The 23,518-nt window shown below is 38.0% G+C and overlaps 1 protein-coding gene across 3 annotated transcripts in view; it reads right to left on the reverse strand.

Annotated features, from left to right (window-relative positions):
- tapt1a (transmembrane anterior posterior transformation 1a) overlaps positions 1-22,311 on the reverse strand; it is a 31,931-nt gene extending 9,620 nt beyond the window's left edge. The window contains exons 1-13 of one of the 3 annotated variants that reach the window (XM_088343256.1): positions 22,047-22,308; positions 19,666-19,796; positions 18,728-18,846; positions 16,960-16,992; positions 15,753-15,915; positions 12,915-13,050; positions 12,602-12,699; positions 12,453-12,522; positions 11,043-11,123; positions 6,990-7,099; positions 6,846-6,905; positions 6,714-6,782; positions 6,560-6,636 (exon numbers count right to left, since the gene is read on the reverse strand). In XM_088343256.1, coding sequence (XP_088199382.1) covers positions 6,560-6,636; positions 6,714-6,782; positions 6,846-6,905; positions 6,990-7,099; positions 11,043-11,123; positions 12,453-12,522; positions 12,602-12,699; positions 12,915-13,050; positions 15,753-15,915; positions 16,960-16,992; positions 18,728-18,846; positions 19,666-19,796; positions 22,047-22,248 — 1,349 coding nt within the window. In that variant the 5' untranslated portion in view covers positions 22,249-22,308. Of the gene's footprint in view, positions 1-6,559; positions 6,637-6,713; positions 6,783-6,845; positions 7,100-11,042; positions 11,124-12,452; positions 12,523-12,601; positions 12,700-12,914; positions 13,051-15,752; positions 15,916-16,959; positions 16,993-18,727; positions 18,847-19,665; positions 19,797-22,046 lie in introns of all 3 variants that reach the window. The other 2 variants (XM_088343257.1, XM_088343255.1) reach the window with 2 other exon arrangements.
- Between the last annotated feature and the right edge of the window lie 1,207 nt (positions 22,312-23,518).

The following is a 23,518-nucleotide window of genomic DNA, read 5'->3' on the forward strand; positions in this document are numbered from 1 at the left end:
TAATACTTAAAGTTCCAGTAAAGTAACCGGCTCGGTGGCCTTGGGGGTAGGGCGCCTGCCCCGAGACTGGGAGGTTGCTGGGTCAAGCCTCGGCCGGTTCATACCCAAGACTTACAACATTGGTACTCATTGCCTCCCTGCTTGGCGCTCGGCATTAGGGGTTGAATTGGGGGTTTGGCCACCTAATGACTCCCAACACATCAGTTGGGTTGAGCAAGGGGACTGGGAATCCCCTCCACTGTATCAATCTCCCAGAAGCAGTCAGAAATATGAATGTGTTCTTGACTCTAGCCACCTCCCACTAGGGGGATATGGCTATATATATATATATATATATATATATATATATATATATATATATATATATATATATATATATATATTTGATGTACAATATATATAATTTATCTGATTTATTTGATTATTCTTTGCAGTGCAATCGTAAACCGCTTCATCAAACATATGTAAATTATTAATTATACAAGATGTTTCAAATATTTTGATATCCCTTGATATGTACAGTAAACATTGCAGAATGTACATGATAAAGACAAATGGATGTATGAAAAAATTCAAAAGCATGTGGATTATGTAAACAATTTCACAAATGTTCAATATGCGCACCGCCTGAGACACAGCAAACGTCAAGTCAGTAATCCAGCTCCTGCCAAACACGATGAATCATATCTTGGTTAAGTGTCTCCAGCAGATTACTATTCTTTTTTTTCTTTTTGTATACAAATTATCTGCCCTGCATTTAGTAAAGAAAAATAAAATTATGTACAATACCTATTAATATTCAAAGGATATTAACATTTTTGAAATGCACTGTATTTCGCTGTACAACCTTATAAGCAGATAATTATTACATAAGGAGAAAATAAATTGTAATCTGCTGCAACAAGCTGATATGGATGAATGAATGATACAGACTAAAGTTACTCTAGTGATCACTGGATGACAGAAACTATACTGAAAAATTTGATGCTTTTTTTGCAAAGGTAAAATTGAGGAACCTTCTGCTGCACACTTCACCAGTATTTTTCAACTAGTAGGTCGTGAAATAAAGGTTGGTCACGGACCTGTTGTTAGTAGGTCGCAGGCCTATGCCTCGGCAAAATGATGGTCAAAAAAAGAAAAAAACATTCATACTCCCTAACATAAGATGTCGCTAATGCCCTGCTCAAGCTCTCCCTGTTCATCAATCGGCGTGTTTGAGAGGAACCACATCTTATTTTATTAAGATTTTTTTTTAATTTAATTTTATTGTTTTTAATTTTTCTGCCGAAAATAATGGGTCCCAAGAAATTACGTGATAAGGCGATGGAAAACTGAAAAGCTTTGACAGCAATCGAAATGAAAGAGGAAACGATTGCGAAATACCAAAATGGTGTATGAGTGTCTGCCATTGAAATGCTGCTGGAACGTACAATAAATGGTTTCAAAATGTTTAAGATTTTAATGAGTAAATTAACCTTTATTAACTACATCATTAAAGAATTAGCGATGTTAAGGTACACACATGCTAATATTTTGAATTTCTTTTTATATCTGGCTATTTTAAGGCAGTTTGGGGGGGGGGTCGCTTTTGCAGGATTATATACAAGTACTTGAAGTCGTTTAGGGTTTGATTTTATTTTTTATTTTTTTTTGGATAAAGATGAATATGGATTGCGTGGATGTATGTATTCTTATCTGCTTTAAACTGGACAATCCTTTGATTTGATACATTTGAGAAGTAGAAATGTTTTCTTGATTTGGGTCGAAGCTTATAATGCGCGAGGAATCGTGTGTCCTTAAGTCAGACCCAGTTTAGAACCACTACACTACAAAACATCTTACGGCACACTGGTTGAAAAACACTATTAACATATTAGTACTAATGGCAGTGGTGAGTCCAATAGCACTGTTTTTTTCTCTTTAGTCAATCCCACAACGTTTGTGCTATTTTCCCTGACTCAAATCGAGTCACCATGAGAGGCTTAAGGAAATATGTGATCTCTTGTGCAGTGGTGTGTAAAATTATCACTGGTGCATTGTGGTGCGTTAGCAGTCCAAGGGAGCCATCGTGAGGGCTGAGCGGGGATCATTGACGACAAGTAAACCAAATTAGGACTTAGAGAGCAGCCGCCTGCCTGCAACTGCATGTGATGAGGTGTTAAGAGCAAGCGAACGCCAGCTAACGCACTGAACTGTTGCCGGGGCACGGCAGTGCGCTCCGGCGAATGCTATTTTTAAAGCGCCCAGATGCCAGCCGAGATGACAACACGGTACTGTTGGCCCCGAGGGGGGAACTCTTCAATGGCGCCGGTCCGATGAGATACGGCAAACGAGCACGGGAGAAATGAGATGTTGGCGCTTACGTAACCGTGCTGCTCTTGTGTGTTGCGTGGGAATATGTGAGACAGCTTGCGTGACGTATGAGTGGCAAACATCGAATACAAATAGACGGGAATACAAAATGTGTCAACGGACAAGCTAAAGATGCAGATGGCTTAGAAATGTAGGATGGATCAGGGCTTGAAATAGAAAATGTCATTTCTGAGGCTCTTTGAGTGAAGAAGAGCTACTACATATTGTAATTTCTCCCATCTCATCTCATCTGCTACACCGCTTATCCTCAGTAGGGTCGCGAGGGTGCTGGAGCCAATCCCAGCAATCATCGGGCAGTGGGCAGGGGACACCCTGAACTGGTTGCCAGCCAATCGCAGGGCACACAGGGACAGACAACTCGCTCGCTCATTCACACCTAGGGACAATTTGGACCGGCCAATCCACCTGAAATGCATGTCTTTGGAATGTAGGAGGAAACTGGAGTGCAGGCACGGGGAGAACATTCAAACTCCGCACAGGAAGTCCCGTAGCTGGATTTGAACCCACACAGGAGGTTCCCAAGACCTCAGAACTGTGCCGCACACCCGCTAACCACTGCCCCGCCGTGCTGCCCATTGTAATTTCTACGTTGTGTTAATTTTGAAGGGTATTTTCTCTATCAAAGCTATGGTACTATTGAAGAATAACTCCTTTACGGAAAATGTCATCAACGGCATTGACTGCATTGGAGGGACCGTGTGTATAATTTGACCACTTGATGTCACTGTATTGTGTAGGGCAGGGGTCGGGAACCTATGGCTCGCGAGCCATATATGGCTCTTTCTATGAGTACCTATGGCTCAGAGACCAATTTGATTGCATGCAAAATTTCTCCATCTTGTTCAAAACCGGGGTCGTCTATCCTCTTCAGGTACACGTAAAGCCAAGCCAAAGCTAAATGCAAAGGAAACACTTCGCAGTATATATAGGGCACGTGTTTCACTACAATTTACAGTCAAGGTGTCACACAAAAAAAGGGGAAAAAAAAACTCGTTTTGGCTGTACAACGCTAAAGAATCCTTTATTTAAAAGTTCACTATATAATCTGTGTTCAGTGTTCAGATACTTTATGATGAATCCACAGAACTGTAAATACGCCAAAACACCGGAAGAGAACTTAGTCATTTGATTGGGTGAGTGGGAGGGATGGGTGGAGCTATGCAAAAAGTACAAGCATTCCCTCCCATCTCTCGCCAAAGGTAAGCACATAAGGCTCCCTATTCTCAGAATGTTGTGACGTTTTTACACAATAACTGCTTGCATCTGGTTTTGAAACCAAAATGTATGAAAAAAGGGTCAAAAGGAGTTTAACCGGTCTTGAGTAATTGCAAGAAAGAGACAAGTTTAAAGTGGTCTGTTTGTTGAATTTGGGACAGGGGCTCTGGCATTATTCTCTTTTCATAATTTTTATCAAATCATCAAAAATAAATGTGCTGAAGACTAAGCTTTTGTCTGGGGCGCGGGTTTAGCAATTTAGTAAATTTGTCTCATAATATATGGTGTGGCTCTTTTCCAAAATAAAATTAATATTTTTTGCTTTTATGGCTCTTTGAGTCAAAAAGGTTCCCGACCCCTGGTGTAGGGCAACTGAAGGTGCTAAAAAGCACAGGGAAGAATACACATTACAGATAATCAAAATGACCAAAACACACCATTTTATTTCTCCTTCCCTGCACAGCTCTTTGGGGTTTTGTGGGTAGTAGTGGCAGCAAGATGGCGAACAATTATGGCAGCTATCTATAGGTAAGTCTAGTGTCATGAAAAAAAACTTCAAAGTATTTTAAAAATTGCATATTGATATGACAGTTCATGTGTTTTTTAAGAAATTTAAATCAATATTTTATGTTTTTTAAATAAAATTAAATGTTGTACCGTTAGGAAATGCTAAATAACACAGACTGTCGCTTAAAATGTGTGGTCATGCAATGAGTCAAAGGGTTGGCTTTTTGTTTTTAAGGGTTTTGTCAGTAAGAGAATTACGTAATTTGTTGACCCTATCCTATGGGTACAGGATTTTTGAGAAAGAAAAACTATTACAATCAAGGGTTTCTATAACAACGTGGTCAATTTACAGAATCTCTGCAGAAAATAGAAGCACATTTTGCTCAGTAACTGTGCATCAGATGTGGACTTTCTTATGGCCTCTGTGTGAAAGAGGTGCAGCATTACAGCACGAAAGAGATTACACTCTAGTTGAATCCCCCCATGAAACGTGAGCAGCTGTTGTGAGATCTTAGTGTGATGTGTGGTAATTTTTCAGCATTCCCGTATCAAAGAGATACTGCTTCACAAGCTGTGTGAAAGGGATGTTTCTCAACATACATGTTTGTCAACATACAATTGCTGAAGTTGCTGTAAAGTAGTGGTTCTCAAATAGTGGGACGGGCCCCTTGGGGTGTGGGTGTTCTAAGTAGTGGAGTGTTTATGTTTACATTTAGCTTCCCCGCAGTGATTGAGCACAGAGTATAAGCATTGAGTATGAAGTGTAGACACAAATTGTAGCAGGCCCTCAAGTTACCCAATGAAAAAAAGATTAAACACGAATATATAGAGACAGGCAAAGAGAAACTGGGTAAAAAGACCAACAAAATTCTCCTCCTGTAGCAGTTCACTACGACCTTGGAGGGAGATGAGCAAATACTGCTTGCTATTTTAAAAATGTTGGCAGTGGACAGCAAGAAGCCAGATAAACTCAGCTGTCACTTAAAGACATTACAACCCAATCAAGCTGATAAAAAGTTTTTCTTAAGTGAAAATGTGCCAAAAGGCGTAGATTTGGCATGGACGGAGGTGGTGTGTTACCATCAATAGAGCAATCTTTGGTTTGTCCCCACCAATATTATGTGATCACATAAAAAAATAATAGATTTTGGGGAAGCACGAGATTATTGCTTCTTCTGAGGGGGGCTGTGACAGAGTATAATTGAGAAGCAGTGACTTATAGGATCTTCTAATAAGCGTGAGACGGAAAGTTTGCTGGAACTCTGTGTGAAAAAGGGTAAAATCAAGAGGTCTTCTACTTGAAAGTTAAAAGTTGAAAGTATCCAATTGTACTTTGTCAAGTGGTTGCCTAAAAAATAGTTACATCCAGATATAGTTTTTTTAAGTAAAGGATTACAGTATGTAAAATATCTATTTGGATTCCAATAGTTTTATAATGCACCGCCACTTGTCGAAATAAAATTGAGAACATTTGACAAAGCATTGCAAGTTCATTTTCTTTATTACTTTTTACAGAATATTACTTTTAAAATATGTCATTTTGCAGGTTACTGTGTGAAAATGAGAGTTTATCTTAAAAAAACAACAACTAGATTCAAATAAACTGTTCAAGTGCCTTATTGTTAAGTAGGCGTAAAGTAGGCATTTGCATTATGACTAGGCATGATGGTGTAATAATAGTCTGAAATAATAGTCTGTGCAATAACCTGTGGAGCCCTTTGAGACTCTTTGTGATTAAGGGCTATACAAATAAAAATGACTTGACTTGACTTGATTTGATTTAACCCTTGTGTTGTTCTTGTCTTACGACTCATTTTTGAACTTTTTCAAAAAGCTTACATGTGAATAAAAACAACATTTTTTTTTCTATTGTTGGGACCAATCTAGGATGTGTTATAACATTTAGAGATAAAGGTGCTGTCCTAAATTCGAAACTTTGTTACTCTCTGCCGCCCTCTCCTCATGATTGCGGCCACAGTTAGTTCATTCATCAAGTAGGTGCATATCTTAGACAGGCTCAAATGAACTCATCTGTTATCATCTTTTTGGGGGTTTAGGTTGTCGTTTGAACTGTATTCGAAAATGGTTTTATCTTACTTTTAACTTTCATGCAACACAAACAAAGAAACGGCGATGACGAGCATAGTCTCTCTCCAGCCTCTCACCTTTCCCCAACCTATCCTTCTACCTAACGTGTTCCGTGTCCCGGAACAGCATTACTAAGATAAAAGCTAATAGGCGTGGCAGATTTTTTTTTTTATAAAGGCTCTTTGAACTTGGATAAGCAATTATAACACATACCTAAAAATATTATTTAAGGACACCTCTAATACCAACTTTAAATACAATTTAATTTAGGCGATTTCTATCTGGGTTTTTAACAACAAAATGACCCGAAGACAATAGAAGGGTTAAAAGAAATGAAAAAAAAAAATAACCTTCAGTAAAAAGAATGAGGTCATACCCAAGATAAAAGAGGAAGAGGCACGTGTATGACAACGCTCCTCGCACCTTCACTGAACTCATGACCACTCGGATAAGCTGTACAAACACAAATTCAAAGGTGTTGACACCATGTGTTTGCAGGTAAACCACGTTTAAAGGGTGGGGCTTCTTACTAGCACGGCCAAAGGCAACGGGATGAAGCCCATCCGACGGGCCACCGAGTCGCTGTAGTCCGTATAAGCCTAAAACAGAATGCACTTGATGTCGCCAGGTAGAAGGGACACTTGTAAGAAGCCGTTACTTACATTCTTCTGTCGACTGCTGACGAGATCAAAGGCCAAGCTGGCTCTGTACTCGCTGTAAACCTGAAAGGAGACATGGAGGAGGTCAGAGGAAAGAAGATTAAAGAAGCAAAACACACACAGAAAAAAATATTTTTCAGTCCTTACATCTGCCGTGATGTCATTGAACTTGGTAATGAAGGCATGTTTGACAGCGTCAACGGCCACTTCAGAAGTAAGGACCATGAAGACGTCAGGAAACAAAACCCACAAGTGCTCTGCGGCAAACGAAACAAGGAAATGCAGCCACATAAGCTTAAATATAATCCACAAATTTTTGGTGCTCTAAATGTTATTGTACTATTTTTCATTACACTTCGGCCAGTCTCCAAGAAATACCTTGTAAATATTTTTGCCTACTCTACTTATTAGTGCATAATGCACAATTGTGTATAACGCACACCCCTATTTTCTTATTGAAAACATTATAAAATTTTGTTTCACCTTTTCCTCAGCTCGAACTAAGCAGTAAGAGAAACGTTTTTGATTAAGTGCGCTATGATTAAAATAATTTATTGACAAAGTAAACTATGAACACAATATCAGCATAAAAGTTACAATGTATATATTACCGGTAAGTCTTCCTCTAAGTGCAATTCATCATCAGATAACGGAATACATGCAAGTGCGTTATGTAATCAGGATACTGAAAAATGTAATAGTATCCCGTTACAGCTACAGAAAAAAAGACATAATCAAATTACACGTATATTTTGTGAAAATAAGGATTACTCTGCAGGATTAAATTGTTATTTTAATTTTTTTTTTATGTTGCACACTAAAGGGGACAACATCAAAAAATAAAAAGAGACATTGGGTTCTTGATGTGCTCAAAATATGAACTGAAACAAAGCCCAACTATTTGCCACGTGAAAGAGAAAGTTTTATTTTTGATCAGCGAAAGGCCGCCGCAGAAAAAAAATGTAAGGCTGGCCAACCTAAAAAACAAAAAAAACATTGAACAGCCAGGCTAACCAGGAACCATCAATGAAAAGCGGCAACGCGCAAACTGAGCAGGAAAGCCGTTGACACCTCCGATGCTAACGGGCAGCTAGCAGGACAAAATTATACCAAACAAAAACGTAAAGCCACAATCGCCTACCCAAAAAGAGGCAACTGTAGACAAGAAATGCACGCAGTAAAGGCGGAAAGTAAACCCACCGCAGCTTTTGGAGGTTGAAGCATGCAACTCCGATCAGTCACAGGGTAAGCATAATAAACTAAACATTGGCATTTATTTTAAAAAAGACTGACAACACACAAAATGTTTTTTGAAGCTCAGTCAGAGAAATGCTTCTTACACTAGCTTATCACAAGGAAATGTTGAGAAAAATGACTGATGGAGAAGGGGCTACAATGAGCGTGTTGGTGTCACGGCAGCTGACAGGGTGCGTCTGTCAGCCAGTGCTTGTGATTTTGCCTTCAGGAACGTCTTGAGGAAATGACGCTCGTCGCTGAGCTGTCAATCGAGCTGTCACTTCTCAAAACGACTCCCTCTGGAGGAGGAAACTGCTTGCAGCATGGTTGGATTGACCCAACTCTTAGAGACATTTGATGACTATGCGCAATTTCTCCGTGATATTTTCAGTTGGTGTGTGTGTTTGCGTGCATGGTAGCAGTGAGTATTGAATATGGTATGTAGTAATTTTCTGTATTGATAGAACTTTTGTCCTCTACAAAGGACTTTTGCAACAATGTAAGTATTTTCCTGAGGGATTAAATTCGATTAGGTCATTTGAGAAGTAAATCACACCTGCTTTCACATTTAACATCATAATCTCACATATACACAACTATACTCTCCTAGAGACAGTGCACCCATATATACATGCAAAACCATGTCTTTACTCTGACATGCTACTACACTCTCATACAGTCACTGCTATACTCTCTTACACTATACTTGCATACACTCACTACTACTCAACTCGCTCACATATACCATTATACTCTCATAAAAACACTAATATACTATTATACTCTCTCACACATACCACTATACTCTCATACACACTAGTATACTCACACACACACACACACTACTACGATGTCTCACAAATATACTATACTCAATCACATATACTATGATACTCACTCACACATATCAATTTGCTCTCATTCTCACACTACTATACTCTCTCCCACATACTACTATATTCTCTCCCACAAATACCTATACTCTGATACACACACAACAATGCTGTCACACAAATACTACTATACTCTGATACACACACAACAATGCTGTCACACAAATACTACTATACTCTGACACACACACACAACAATGCTGTCACACGAATACTACTACAGTGGGACCTCGGCTATCGCGGTTAATGGGGACCAAAACCACCCGCGATAAGTGAAAATCCGCGAAGTAGCGGCGCACCTAAAAAAAAAAAAAAATAATATATATATTTTTAATTTTTTTTATTTTATCATAATTTTTAGACCCGTTTAATGGGGACCAAAACCACCCACGAAAAGTGAAAATGTGCGAAGTAGCAACGCCCCTTCAAAAATGCTTAAAAAAAAATATATATATCTATATATATATATATATTTTTTTTTTTTCCAATTATTTTATTCTATTATTATTTTTTTTAGACCTGCGAAACCCTGAACCCGCGAACGTGGAACCACGAAGTAGCGACGCCACTTCAAAAAAAATACAAAAATAATATATATATATATATATATAATTTTTTTTTCTTTTTAATTATTTTATTATTATTATTGTTTAGACCTACGAAGCTCTGAACCACAAAGTAGCGACGCCCCTTCAAAAATGCTTTAAAAAAAAAAAATATATATATATATATATATATATATATATATATATATATATATATATTTTTTTTTTTTTTTTAATTTTTAAATTTTTTTTTAAATTTTATTATTATTTTTTAGGCCCGTGAAGCTCTGAATCCGCGAACGTTGAAGCGCGAAGTAGCGAGGTCCCACTGTATACTCTCTCACATATACTACTATACCCTCTAAAACATACTACTATACTGGGAGAAACTCCAGTTTGACAGTGAACTGTACAACATTTACACACAGATCAGCGTGCATTGCCTTGGTTACCAAAAGAAACCAAAGTAAAAAACACTGAGAGATGAGGTGATAATTACACTAAGTGTATAGTAATAGCAATTTCAATGGTGTGTGAGAAAGAATAGTGGTGTGTGTATGAGAGAGTATAAACGGTGGCTGTGAGAGTAGTAGTGTTTGTGTGTGTGAGTTATTATTGTGTGTGAGAGAGTAGTAAGGTAAGTGAGAGTCTATAGTTATGTGTACGTGGGAGTAGAGTAGTGTAAGTGAGCGATAATAATTGTGTATGTGTGGAGGTATAGAAGAATGTGTATGAGTGTCACTCATGGTTTTAGGCACAGGCGAGGCAAACAGCCGCACGGAGCAGCATTTTTACCATGAAACATGTGGGACAGTACGAGAACTTTCCCCAAAAATAAAACTAAGAAAAATAAATGTGTGGCGCAAAGCGGTTTTCTATTATCTGACAACATATTACTTTGCCTCTTGTCAAATGGGTGCCCCTTCGTTGCAACTTTGACACCCCTGCTTGCTGCAAGGGTGTGCAGAGACGAGAAAAAGCACACAGGAGGGGCGGCAAAGGGGACAGTTCACCTCTGACTGGGTCCCTCATAATGAACGGCTGGGAGGAGGATTCACTGTATTATTGTACATAAAATAATTAGTTGGCGGCTCCAAGCTTTAAAATAACGCACACTCATAACTTTGAAAAAACAAGCCAACTTGTGTGGATTTTTACACAATGTGTGAAATGGATAAAATATGTCAAATACCACCACAAGAAATTATGTGGATAACCGCCGCTGGAGACAGTATTGTAGTATTTGAGTGAAAGCAAAGTAATGTGTGTATGAGAGTATAATAGTAAATGTGAGTGTACAATGGCGTATGCATGAAAATATAAGAGAGAATAAGAGAGAATATAGTATAGTGTAGTAGTGTTTGTGCAAGGGTATGTATGACTGTGCCTGTATGAGAGTATAGTTGTATGTCATATGTGAGAGCAAGTACAGTTTACTTGAACTCAAACTGTCTCTCATAAAATTCAGATAATACTGATTGAAAATATGACAGCATGTTTTGCAACACGGCTTTCAAGATAATTACCCAAGTTCCATGAGAACTGCTCCATGTTCCTCAAACACACGATAAGCATGAGTACGTAGCTGGTGAAGCGCTCCTTAATATCTGCCGGGAGAAAAACACATGACACGTGAAACCGCGACAAGTTCCGCTAAACTCTAACAACGTGTCACGTCGCACTTGTCAAAAAACGACCGCCACTGTCATGAGCACACATTTTATCCATGGTTGTAATAATACTTTACGGTCAAAGCACATATTGCGTTTCACGTCATTGCAGATGGTCTGAAAGTCTCCGAAGAGGAGTTTTTATTTAAACGGGAAGCTTTCATAAGAAAAATACTTGCACACTTGCAACTTTTACACAGCAAAGTATATCCGGTTAACATAAACTGTTCTGGAGTTAAGACCTGTTGTTTACATAGAGAGAGCACAATTTACAAATGACACATTTCCTGTACAAAACTTCTTATAAAAACGGTTTACAGGCTTTGGTAGATGTTGCTGTTTTTGTTAGCAACGGCAGAAACTAAATGTATGTATGCATGTAACACATTTCAAGTAAATTTAGAGGAAAAGCATGCAGGGAAATGTACTTAGAATTAAAATGCCTTTCATAAGACAATTGTACTCAGATTGCTTTTAATAATATAACATTATATTCAAAGATATTTCCTCTACCAATGCGTGAGTTCCGATACCAGGCCTGGTATTGGCTTCCCCTTTAACAATTAACCAATGAAAAACACAATTATATATGGAAATGTTGTTTAAGGATTATAAAGTATTTTTGGCTTAGGGAAGGAATTACTATCAATACCTGACATTGATCTCAATGAGTACTCAACATGACTGAAAAACAAGGAAATGAAACATCACTAATTCGCTAAGCTTGTAGGAAAAAAAGATAGCATAACCGTTTTAGTTACTACACATTAGCCAATCCTCTCAACTAATCATAGAAAAGATAACACATTAAGTATCCTTATTCAGATGTTGAGGTCAAAATATGGAGGATATAAAACTACATCACAAGAGAAAATATCTGTATTTTTTTGCTAAGCAAATAAAATAGTCTTAGTACCTTGCATTGGTTACAAGGACTCAACTGTTGAGTATTGCTACACGTCTGAAAAAATGTAGTAATGAAGTGTGGCAATTTTCCAAGTTTGTAGGAAAACGGACAGAAGTATCAACATTTTTTGTTTTTATATATCATTTATGCTCCTCAACTATTATATTTCCTTATCCAAATTTCAGGTCAAAAATATTTGGAACAAATGTAAAAATGACCTAATAAAAAGAGATATCTTGGAAGCAAAAGAACAAGCACATTTTGCCCTGTTTATTCATCTTGGATACATTTGACTTTTTTTGTAATGTTATACCAATTTTTATCTGTTCACTTGTGATAAGATGAGGAAATAATCTTACCACTGTTGGACATTTGGAACAAGTTGTTCTTCTCAAATTTTTTGAAAACGCTGCCCTTGATCTCAACAAACTGTAAAATGAGAAGTGGTTACAGACAATAAAATAAATACTTTGATCTCACGCTATGATGCATGTGCTTGTGTACTTACATTACTGGACATCATGATGGTGAGCAGGGACTTGTTGTGCGAGTTGAAGGCCACGTTTAGCGTGGAGGCTTGAACCATGATGAGGATGGCGTGGAGGACTAGGTACGTGATGCTCAAGAAAATGTGAAGTTATCAAAACCACTTAACCAAATAAACACGAACAAAATAGCATCATTTTTAACAAGTATTCCTAAGAAGAAAAACAGAAATGTTCTCTTCCTTGGGTTTTTAGACCCAAAAAGTGAACACAACCAAGAAGCAATACCAGCTAACAACAATTCTTAACACTTATATGGTTACTGTGGAAGGATACAAACATAAAAGACGGCCATGAGGAAGTGAGGGATGACTCCGATGCTGTCCCTCTTACGCTCTTTGGGCTCCGTGGCCGTCCAGTAGAGAGCGTCCAGAATGTCTTGGCCGAAGGATGAGAAAAGACGATCGGCCACCTTATTTCAGGGATGTTTGTTATTTATTAATTGAAGACCCACAAAGAAATTGCTCAGGTTGCTAGGGCAGTTCGTTAGCTTGTAAATTATTATAGATAGATAGATAGATAGATAGATAGATAGATAGATACTTTATTCATCCCCTAAGGGAAATTCACATTTCCAGCAGCATCCCTGAGCTGAGAACAATACAATAATAAAGCCAAAAGAATACAATATACAAATACCCAGTGTGACGTGCAAATGCCCACTTTAGCATGTTATATAGAGTAACTAAATAGTGCTACACAGAATACATAATGGAGTAAGATTCGGTAATATCCAATGTAGGTGGTGTGGTTTAATGTGGGCCTTTACTCTGCCGGGTGGAGTTAAAGAGCCTCATGGCATGAGGAAGAAAAGATCTCTTCAGTCTGTCCGTAGTACAAGACAGTGACAGCAGTCTGTCACTGAAACTGCTCTTCTGTCCGGAGATAATGCTGTGAAGCGGATGCGATGGATTGTCCATGATTGACCTCAGCTTTTTCAGTGCCTGTCTCTCAGCTACTGTTGTTAGGCTGTCCAGCTCTTTGCCCACAACAGAGCTCGCTTTCCTAGCCAGTTTATTGAGACGAGAGGCATCCTTCTTCTTGACGCTGCCTCCCCAACACGCTGCCGCATAGAAGAGGGCGCTTGCCACTACTGTCTCATAGAATATTTTCAGGAGCTTTTTGCAGATGTTGAAGGAGGCCAGCCTTCTGAGGAAGTAAAGTCGGCTTTGCCCTTTCCTACATAGAGCTTCTGTGTTGGCAGTCCAGTCCAGTTTGTTGTCCAGCTGCACACCCAGGAATTTGTAAGTCTGGACAAATTCTACACATTCTCCCTTGATGGTTACAGGAACCGGGTGAGTTCTGGTTCTCCTGAAGTCCACCACCATCTCTCTGGTCTTGGTGGTGTTTAGGTGCAGGTGGTTTGCGTCGCTCCATCGGACAAAGTCCTGAATCAATTTCCTGTACTCCTCCTCCTGCCCGTTTCTGATACATCCCACGATCGCAGTGTCATCGGCAAACTTTTGCACATGGCAGGACTCAGAGTTGTACTTAAAGTCCGATGTATATAGAATGAATAGGAACGGAGAGAGAACGGTCCCCTGCGGAGATCCTGTGCTGCTAACCACGGTGTCCGATGTACAGCCCCCCTGTTTCACATACTGCGGTCTGCCTGTCAGGTAGTCAGTAATCCATTCTACAAGGTGTGAGCTAACTCCCATCTCTGTCAATTTCCTACTCAGTAGCAGAGGCTGTATGGTATTGAAGGCACTAGAGAAGTCCAAAAATGTAATCCTCACAGCCCCCTTCGCCCTATCCAGGTGAGAGAGGGATCGGTGTAACATGTATAATATAGCATCCTCCACTCCCACCTTCTCCTGGTAAGCAAATTGCAGTGGGTCGATGGCGTGACGGACCTGTAGCCTCAGGTGGTGCAGCAGCAGCCGCTCCATGGTCTTCATCACATGTGATGTCAGGGCGACTGGCCTGAAGTCGTTGAGTTCCTCTGGTCTTGATTTCTTTGGGACTGGGATGATGCAGGATGTTTTCCACAGCTGAGGGACCCTCCCCTGTTCAAGGCTCAGGTTGAAGATGCGCTGTAGAGGGTCTCCCAGCTCAGACGCACAGGCTTTCAGCAGTCGGGGGGATATTCCATCCGGACCAGCTGCCTTGCTGGTTCGTAGCCTTCTCAGCTCCCCACACACCTGGGCTGAAGTTATTTTTAGTGGGGGGATGTCTTCCATGCTAGTGTCCAGAGGGGGAGGGGGAAGGACAGCTGCACAACTCAGGGGTGAGGATAAGGCGGAGTGGTCAAACCTGTTGAAAAAGTTGTTCAACTGGTTGACTCGCCCCACATCTATATCCACAGCCACACCCTGCTTGGTGCTGCAGCCAGTAATTGTTTTCATCCCTTCCCACACCTCCTTCATGTTGTTGTTCAGCAGCTTTTTCTCCAACTTCCTCCTGTACTGCTCCTTCCCTTTCTGGAGCTGGACTTTGAGCTCCTTCTGTACTCGTTTTAGCTCCTGATGATCACCATTTTTAAAGGCCCTCTTCTTTTGGTTCAGAAGGCACTTGATGTCTCTCGTGATCCAGGGCTTGTTGTTGGCATAGCAGCGTACAGTCTTTATAGGAACAACATTGTCCATGCAGAACTTAATGTAGTCAGTAGTGCAGTTTGCCATCTCCTCAATGTCCCCACTGCTGGACCCTAGCAGGACATCCCAGTCCGTACATCCAAAGCAGTCTCTCAGAGCCTGCACAGTTATTCATTATTTTGGCTCACAGTTCGTTGCTTTTACTATTTTTTGTTACTGTGGTTTGTTGTTTTACGATTTACATAATTGTGCTATTGGCCATTCACGTTCATTGATTCCCACATCTCTTTGTGCTGACCTGCTTTTTGTAGCTTTAAAGTCTTAAAAAAAAATGAAAGGACTCAGGGCATGGCCTTGAGAACAGGTTGGGCTTTATTATCTGAATGCTTTTCTTCCTGTCTTCCTTGCAAGTTCAAATTAATTTATGTCTTATATCCTTAATTACAGTGTATAATAAATTTCAAACTTAATAAATTCATTTTTGAATTCCATCACTATAATGTGTATACAACTCTCCTAAAACCCCCTTCTAGTCCGGAGTAAAATTGAGCCATTCAAACGAATCCCAACAGCCCACCTCCAACATGTTGTAGATGAGGTAGAGCTTGATAACGGACTGGCCTCGGATCAAGTGGTACATCATGGCGTAGTCCACATAGTGCATCATGGAGAAGCACAGCAGCAGGATAAGGCCCTTCAGCATGTCGCACACCTGTGCCGGCTGCAGCAGCCTCGACCCGCTGCAGAGGCACAAAAGGCAAAACATCGCACCCAGGACTTACAAGAAACCACACAACACTATGCTTAACTTGACTTCTAATCCATGAGGTCATGCATGCTGGATATTAAAAGACAAACAACAGAACATGCATCTAGACAATTTAAAAAAACATAAATTAAAAAAAATAAACAATTAAATACACATTACTACATAAATGTAAACATGGTGCAAATGGTTGGGAAAATGCTACTTTCCAAACTAACATTGATGATGCTGCAGGTTCTATACACAACAAATTTAACAGATATAAACAAACTCCAAATGTTGGATCAAAAAGAATGTGTACAATGTATGAATTCAGAGACGTATTTATACAAACATTTAAAAATGACTCCCTTGGTAGAGTATGTCATCCGTGGCAATATAGCAGCTAAGCGCCTTCCACTCCACATCAGTAGCACTGTTTGAATCACTATGCCTGTCTTGCCTACTACTCATCAAATAACTTGCTCACAAGATGCACCACAGCCTCCCTACTTGCCATACAGATAAAAATAAAGTAGACAGGCTGAAGCCTTGCTGAGCATCTGTCTTTGGAAAGCAAATATGGACTCAGGCAACAGAGACATCGGCTGGTTGTAGTTAAGTAGTGCATGGCATACATTTATGGTGGTTTCCAATCGGAGCACTGCAAAAACTATACTTAAAATTATGAGGGAAATGTTCTAGTTGTGTTGTCAGATAGCTTAGCTTGTTTTGAGTATTACAATTCTGATTGTACTGTGTATATATATATATATATATATATATATATTTTTTTTTTTTATATATTTATATTAAAATTGGTTTGATGATCTCAAACCTTTGTGAGTGATAAATATGCAAATAAAACTGAGAAATCAGGAAAGGGGGCAAATTATTTTTCATGGCACTGTAACTGTATAAGGAGCTGTATGTGGGCCGGAATGCTAAGTATCTAAGCATCAAACGGACACGATGGAGATGAGGATGGAGGCAGCTTGGGGCCGGTGGGAGAATGTGAATAAAGACGGTGCAATCATACCTGCTTCTCTTGCAGTAAGGGCATGTGCGTGTTCTAAAGTAAGACAGGGGGAAGGACGAGCACAAACAAGAGTAGTGGCGATAAGATTTACTTCCTCAATCTAAAAAATTAAAAAGCTTGATGTACTTTAAGTGTAATGTAATGATATCAAGAAAGATTTAAAATTATACTGCGGATTAATTTAAAAGGTCATATTTGAACATTAAATGTAGCTGTACTATGTAAAACAAGTGCAATAGGGCACAAGAAAAAATACAAACTACAGAAACTCAAAGTGACTAAACTGCATACATTTTCTTCTTTTTTTTGCGGAGCAAATTGCAAAGTTTTGGGTTTTTGGGTACGCACTGCAGCAAAATGGCTAAAAATCTTGTCTGCTCTCTCTGGCTGATTATCATCTTATGTAAATTAAATACAAATATCTAAATCTATGCACATTTATATAACAGTTCATGTATTTTTGCCTATTATTCATATCAATATTGTTTTTAATGAACATTTTTTGTACCATTAGGGCACTAAAATATACAGAATGTCCCTTTGAGGGTTTTAATCCAAAACCTTTTTTTTCATGATGTTTTCTACATACGCTCCTCTTTTAACATTCAAATCATTTTGAAAACACTGGTATAAGTTTTTCCGTTAATTGTAAGCATAGTTTTAAATTGAATTTGTAAATTAGCATCATTATACTTGTTTGCATAATTTACTTATTTAATGTGTGACTTTTTCTTCAAAGTTGTAATTCCAATAACACAGATAACATTTAATTTGCCACACCATGTTTTATCGAAGGGTTATTTGTTATTTTCATGTATTTCTTTTTACTTCTAGGTTTGGATAGGATTGACTTACTTCTTTTTAAAAAACGTACAAATTTAATTGAAAAAATATTTTCAAACTTGAAAAGAGAGTGTGTATAATTTTACCACTAAATATAACTGTACTGTGTTGCACAGCAAAAAGAAAAGAGCTGAAAAACACAAGAAAGAATACAAACGGCACTGTTTTACTTAAAAAAAAAATTGCCCAGCCTTTCACAAGGTTTTGGGTTTTCGGGATAGCCGTAGCAGCAAGATGGCTGACAATGATGTCGCCTTTAGGTGAGGCTCATTTTTTTTGTCTGATCAATCTCGTCTCCTCATTTTGGCTCTAATCCAGATAGTCTCAGTAACTGGTAGCAATATTGTTGCAGTATTCTTCATAGTCCGTCTTGCTGAGAGTAAATAGGTGCCGTGTTGTGTTAGTGAGGTTTGTAATCGCTAAATAAGGGGAATTACAATTATTAATAAGGGGAAAAATTGGCTAAGGGTGGCAGGTATGATGATACAATTAATAAATACAAATTTCTTGACCAACGAATGTTAAAAAAGATGCTTGTTTATATGATAGTTCATGTATTTTTGCTTCTGAATTGAATCAATATTGTTTTTGCTTAATAATTTAGGTTTTTTACCACTTAGATGCACTAAATAATACACACTGTCCCTTAAGATTACTTTATTATGAAAAAGTATGCATATTGTTCCTCCTTATTTATTTTCTTTTATTTTCTTATGCAAATAAATAATTTTAGTTGACAGTATTTTGTCCAGATTTTCTACCAAGTGGATTTATATAAAAACTCATGCATATCCTAAAAAAACACAACATGGACCAAGAGTTCTGTTTTAACAAAGCAGGAGGGGGTTAGTTTTACCGCCGAGACAGAATGACTTTATGCAGTAGGAAAGTGTTTGTATGTGGGAGTGTAGGTGGCGTTTCTGACCTGAAGCCACAGCAGGGCAGTGTGAGGAGGCGGAGTACGGCTAACAGCACCCGGAGGGGGAGCAGCGTGAAAACGTACAGGAAGGCATCCACACACAAAAAGAAGCCGAAGATCATTAACTGCAACAAAAAAAAAATCCAAATTGATTGGTGACAAACCACAATTAAACGATTGACTTAAGTGAAATATCTATCAAAATGTTTTTAAAAAAAAAAAAGCGAATTTCCCTGCGGGGATGAATAAAGTATCAATCAATCTATCTATCTATCCATCTATCTATCTACCTCTATGCGAGCACCTGTTGAAAAAGTAATTTTCCTAAGCGTAATATCTGGTAAAACAACATCACAGTGTTGTGTCTTACCGGTAAGTGTGGATGTCTGTTTTGCCTTCTAATAATGGAGTCTATGAGAGTTTTCAACGAGCAAATAGTGGAATTTTTTTTATTAAAATACACATGAGACCAAAATATGAATGAATGTGTGGGGCCAAGCTGTTTGGCACACTGAATACACAGAGGTCTACTGTTTCCTCAAAATTCCTCCTCAGCTTTCTTGCATTCTATCAATGAATAGTAAAAAGTCCATATCAAGACTGCCATCTAGTGGCACGCGAAGGAAAAAGTCAAATATTTTCTGAGAAGGTCCTTAGTGAGGATGACACAATTTACTCAAAACAGATAACGGCGTGTCGGGAATGTATGGCTTGCGAGCCAGATATGGCTGTTTTCATGAGTACATCTGGCTTGGATATAAAATAAGGGCCATAGTTATCTTCACAGACACCATGCAATTTTAATATAAAAAATGCCAAAGCCAAACTATAAAACATTTGTAAAAATATATACGAGAAGGATCCCCAACCCCGGAGATAAAATGTCAAAATGTCAAATTTTCCTTAAATGCCAGTTTTCTACTCTTGTTACTTGTAGTCCTTACCTTCTCCAACTCCTTGGGAATGCGCATACATGTGTACACCTTCTCCCGGCGTTCAGTGTACTTGGCCTCATTGTGTTCTAGGAAGTATCCCCGGGTCAACTCCGTGCAGATGAAGCGGGCCAAAGACGAATCTGGAACGACATTGCGTGCAACAAATGCAGTCCCCATTGTCATGTATGCTGTCGTGATAACAAAAGGTATTTACACACATAAAGGGGGTAACATAAAGGGTGTTCTGGTTACCATTACACAACTAGAATCAGAACAAATCACTGGACTGAAACGTCAATACTTTTTTTTAGCATTCTTTGAGGCAAAGCACAAATTTAATGTGAGGAAAGACAGATCCCTCAAAAATCACAAATGTACTTCACTGTGGGCTGTTATTGGTCAAAAATATTTGTTATTCTGGTGCACGAATGGCAACAGATGGACATTCAACTCAATTGTAATTTATTCCATGTCGCAAAGATATAATGTTAGTAAAATTTTAGAGAAATTTACATACATACAGTAAATAAATACTTGCTAGAACTAGCTAAACAAGTTACTGTGTTTGGGTAATTCGCATGTTTTGAAATGCTTAAACACAGGGGAGGGCAACCTTTTTAGTCGGGGCTACATAAGGCTAAAAAAAATTGGCAGAGCGGCCAGGTCAGGAAGAAAAAAAAAATGATTGATTTTCGTTTTTGTGTCTGGCAAGAAAAATGATCGATCTGATGCCTTAGCAATGCGTGAGAATAACGATCATTTTCTAAAAATGTATTTGTGAATGTTGGATTTCATTTTATATTTGTTCATTAAGAGACCATGTTACAAAATTGGTTTTGTAACACTCTGAAAACATCATGAACTTATGGATTTAAATGCCTGTCTGAAGGCTATTCACAAAGCCTTTTTTGCAGTAATTGTCATAAGAATTGAAACACAAAAGAAAATCCATTCTTCATTGTAATAAGCATTTAAAAAAAAACAAATTTTCAATTTCATCCTCTTTATTCAAGTAGTGACGTTTTTGACGGATAAAATAATGCCACACAAAACGATATAATATCCTACTATATTAAACAACTTAAAAAAATGTTTTGTCAAATAGTTTAAAATAAAAAGTATGAAAATGTATGCTCAGGCTTAAGAGGGTTACTTTTAAAATGTAATCAGATGCAGTTACTAATTACCTGTTGTATGTAATCAGTTATGTAATCCGAATACCAGATTAATATTAGTAATTTGATTACCATCAATTACTTGTTAGGATGACTGTATTACTCCACTACCATATATGGTAGTAAAAGAATAAAAAATCAACATGGTACAAATAAAATTACTTCATTTTGTACAAGATAAATGAACAATGTAACCTTAAAAAAGAATTGGAGGAAACCAAGGTCGGGTAGTTGCTAGTAGTCCTAAAAAAACGTGCTCTAATGTTATCGAAACATTTCAACTAATTAAATAATGTTAGAAATAAATTGAGCGCGATGATTTTTTTTAAACTCTGTTTTTACATACATTTCATGTTGATGTCTGTGAATTGTCTGTACAGCCCTTTGAGACTTCTTGTGATTAAGGGCTATACATATAACCATGACTTTTACTACACAATACAAATCATTTTGAAGGCAATATATTTAAATTGTTTGCGGTATAAATGGCAAATAATATAACGGTTTGAGCAACGACACGCAATAAAATGTTCGTTAAATACAGCAGCCCGTCATTAATTTTAGAAGTAGAATTGTCTTTATTTTAATTGATAAGGTGGTGAATATTGTTTACAACGAGATTAGACTTGAGCTCTAGAATAAACAAGTAAAAAGGACTTTAAAAAGACAGAAATGAGATCAAAACAATGTCAGGATAAATAGGCAGACATATTTACGAGGGAGTACTTAGAGTCTGGCTTAAGTTTTTAACCTAACAATAGTGGATTGAAAAATAGTTCATCGTAATAGTTTTTTTTTTGGTTTGAACAAATTTATTGACACTAATAACAGAAAACAATCATGACAATCTCAACAGCAATTAAGCACATTCACAATATTATATTTCAATATGACTTTTTTAACAGCAAGCACAGTGCCATAAAAATAGTGGAATAACATGCAATATTGATTGGTTGGTAACTGCATCCATAGTGCAAGCTCAACTTTATTGCATTTATAAATAACGGTAATGTGAAGAAAAAAGGGTCACCTTCCCCTTATCTTTTGATTTGATCAAAGAAGCTTTAGAGGCATGCCTTCAAGTTTGTAGTTCTCCAAGATGTTGCCCATTTAACTTCGCTAAGGAGCGAAAATAATTGGGGACACAATTTCCGAGTGCCATAACTACGTTTTGAAAAATAATAATAAGAGGGGGGTGATCAGCGCGTTGTTTACCTGCTGAGAGATCCCTTCGCTCCCGTCTGATGTCAGCGCTAATGTCATAAAAGCTCAAAGTCTCCGGCAGCGGTGGCGAAATGCCGTCTTTTCCCGTACATTTCGCATCCTGCCACGTTCGTGGGGATTCTTTGCTTTTGGCTTCAGTATCCGCTTCTTTCTCTTTCTCTTCTGACAGCTCGGACCCCGACGTGTCCGCCATTTTTTTGAGGGACCTGTCTTGACTGTGTCGCGTCGTAGTGACGTAATGACACGTCGATCAGGGAGCACGCGTTATGGGGTGACGTAACGAGCCTTTTAATTGTAATGCATTATTATAGGATTTTACAGATACATTTTTTGTTATGAATTCATTTACAGCGCTCTTCTAAATTGTTTGTTCAAGAAAAGTTTTTCAGGGCAATTTTTGAAAAGTGTTCTGTATTCGTTTTAATATTAATCCTATGCTAATATGCATTTCAATTAGTGTGTGGATGCATTTAGATATCACAACAGTTGATATACTAATACATTTTATAGTGGATTTATCTGGCTGGGTAACATACCTGTCAAACTCCACGTCTCCATGCCCTTACAAAATGTTGTATTTTCCCTTACAAAATACTAAATAATCTTACACCATATTTTTTTTTCAAACGTGTTTATTTATGTAGTTTAACATGTTATATTGTACACGTGTTTCGTTATATCATATATATTGTTAATTAACATTTTGTTGTGAGATATTGAGTTGTTCGACATGAATAGGGTTTATTATAAAAAAAAGTTCAAAAGTTAAGTAGCTTGGACGTTCACTGTAGAAGGAAAAACACATGCAAATATAATGAGGTAGAATTATACATTTTCTTATTCAAATTTCTAATTCATTTCTGCATTAAATTGTTGTTGGTAATATACTGATTAAAGGGATAACCACAAACCTGTCTTTTTTCATTTCCTCCTTTTATACTTCCTTTTTCCTTAACTTCTTTATAAAACAATAATGATTCGCAATATAATGCAACAAAGCAAGTGAGCCGTTTGAGAGCCTGCTCTCTTTAATGAGTTGAGCCGAAAAAGCCGGTTCTCTAAAAAGAGACGAATTTCCTTTCACTACATAACTACCACACGAAATCCGAGGCAGCAGACACATGCGCACAGTAGCACCAAACTGCTCGCTTTGTTTGCAACGGAAAAAAACATACCGAGATAGAGGCTACCGCGGCGAACTCGTTTGACTTGATTGATTTGCCGTTTCGTCATAGTCAGTGTATACCGGGTGGTACCCATAATTGACCATTTTGCGTTTTTTTGTACAGATTTTTTGTACGTCATACACGTCTTAAAATGCATAATAAACGTACTTTGTACGGCAAAAACGTACAGGTTGACAGGTATGGGCTAAGTGAAGAATTAGATAGATAGATAGATAGATAGATAGATAGATAGATAGATAGATAGATAGATAGATAGATAGATAGATAGATAGATAG

The sequence above is a fragment of the Urocampus carinirostris genome, chromosome 9, assembly GCF_059441175.1.
Source record: "Urocampus carinirostris isolate Australia breed hairy pipefish chromosome 9, RoL_Ucar_1.0, whole genome shotgun sequence".
In the NCBI taxonomy this organism is placed as follows: domain Eukaryota; kingdom Metazoa; phylum Chordata; class Actinopteri; order Syngnathiformes; family Syngnathidae; genus Urocampus; species Urocampus carinirostris.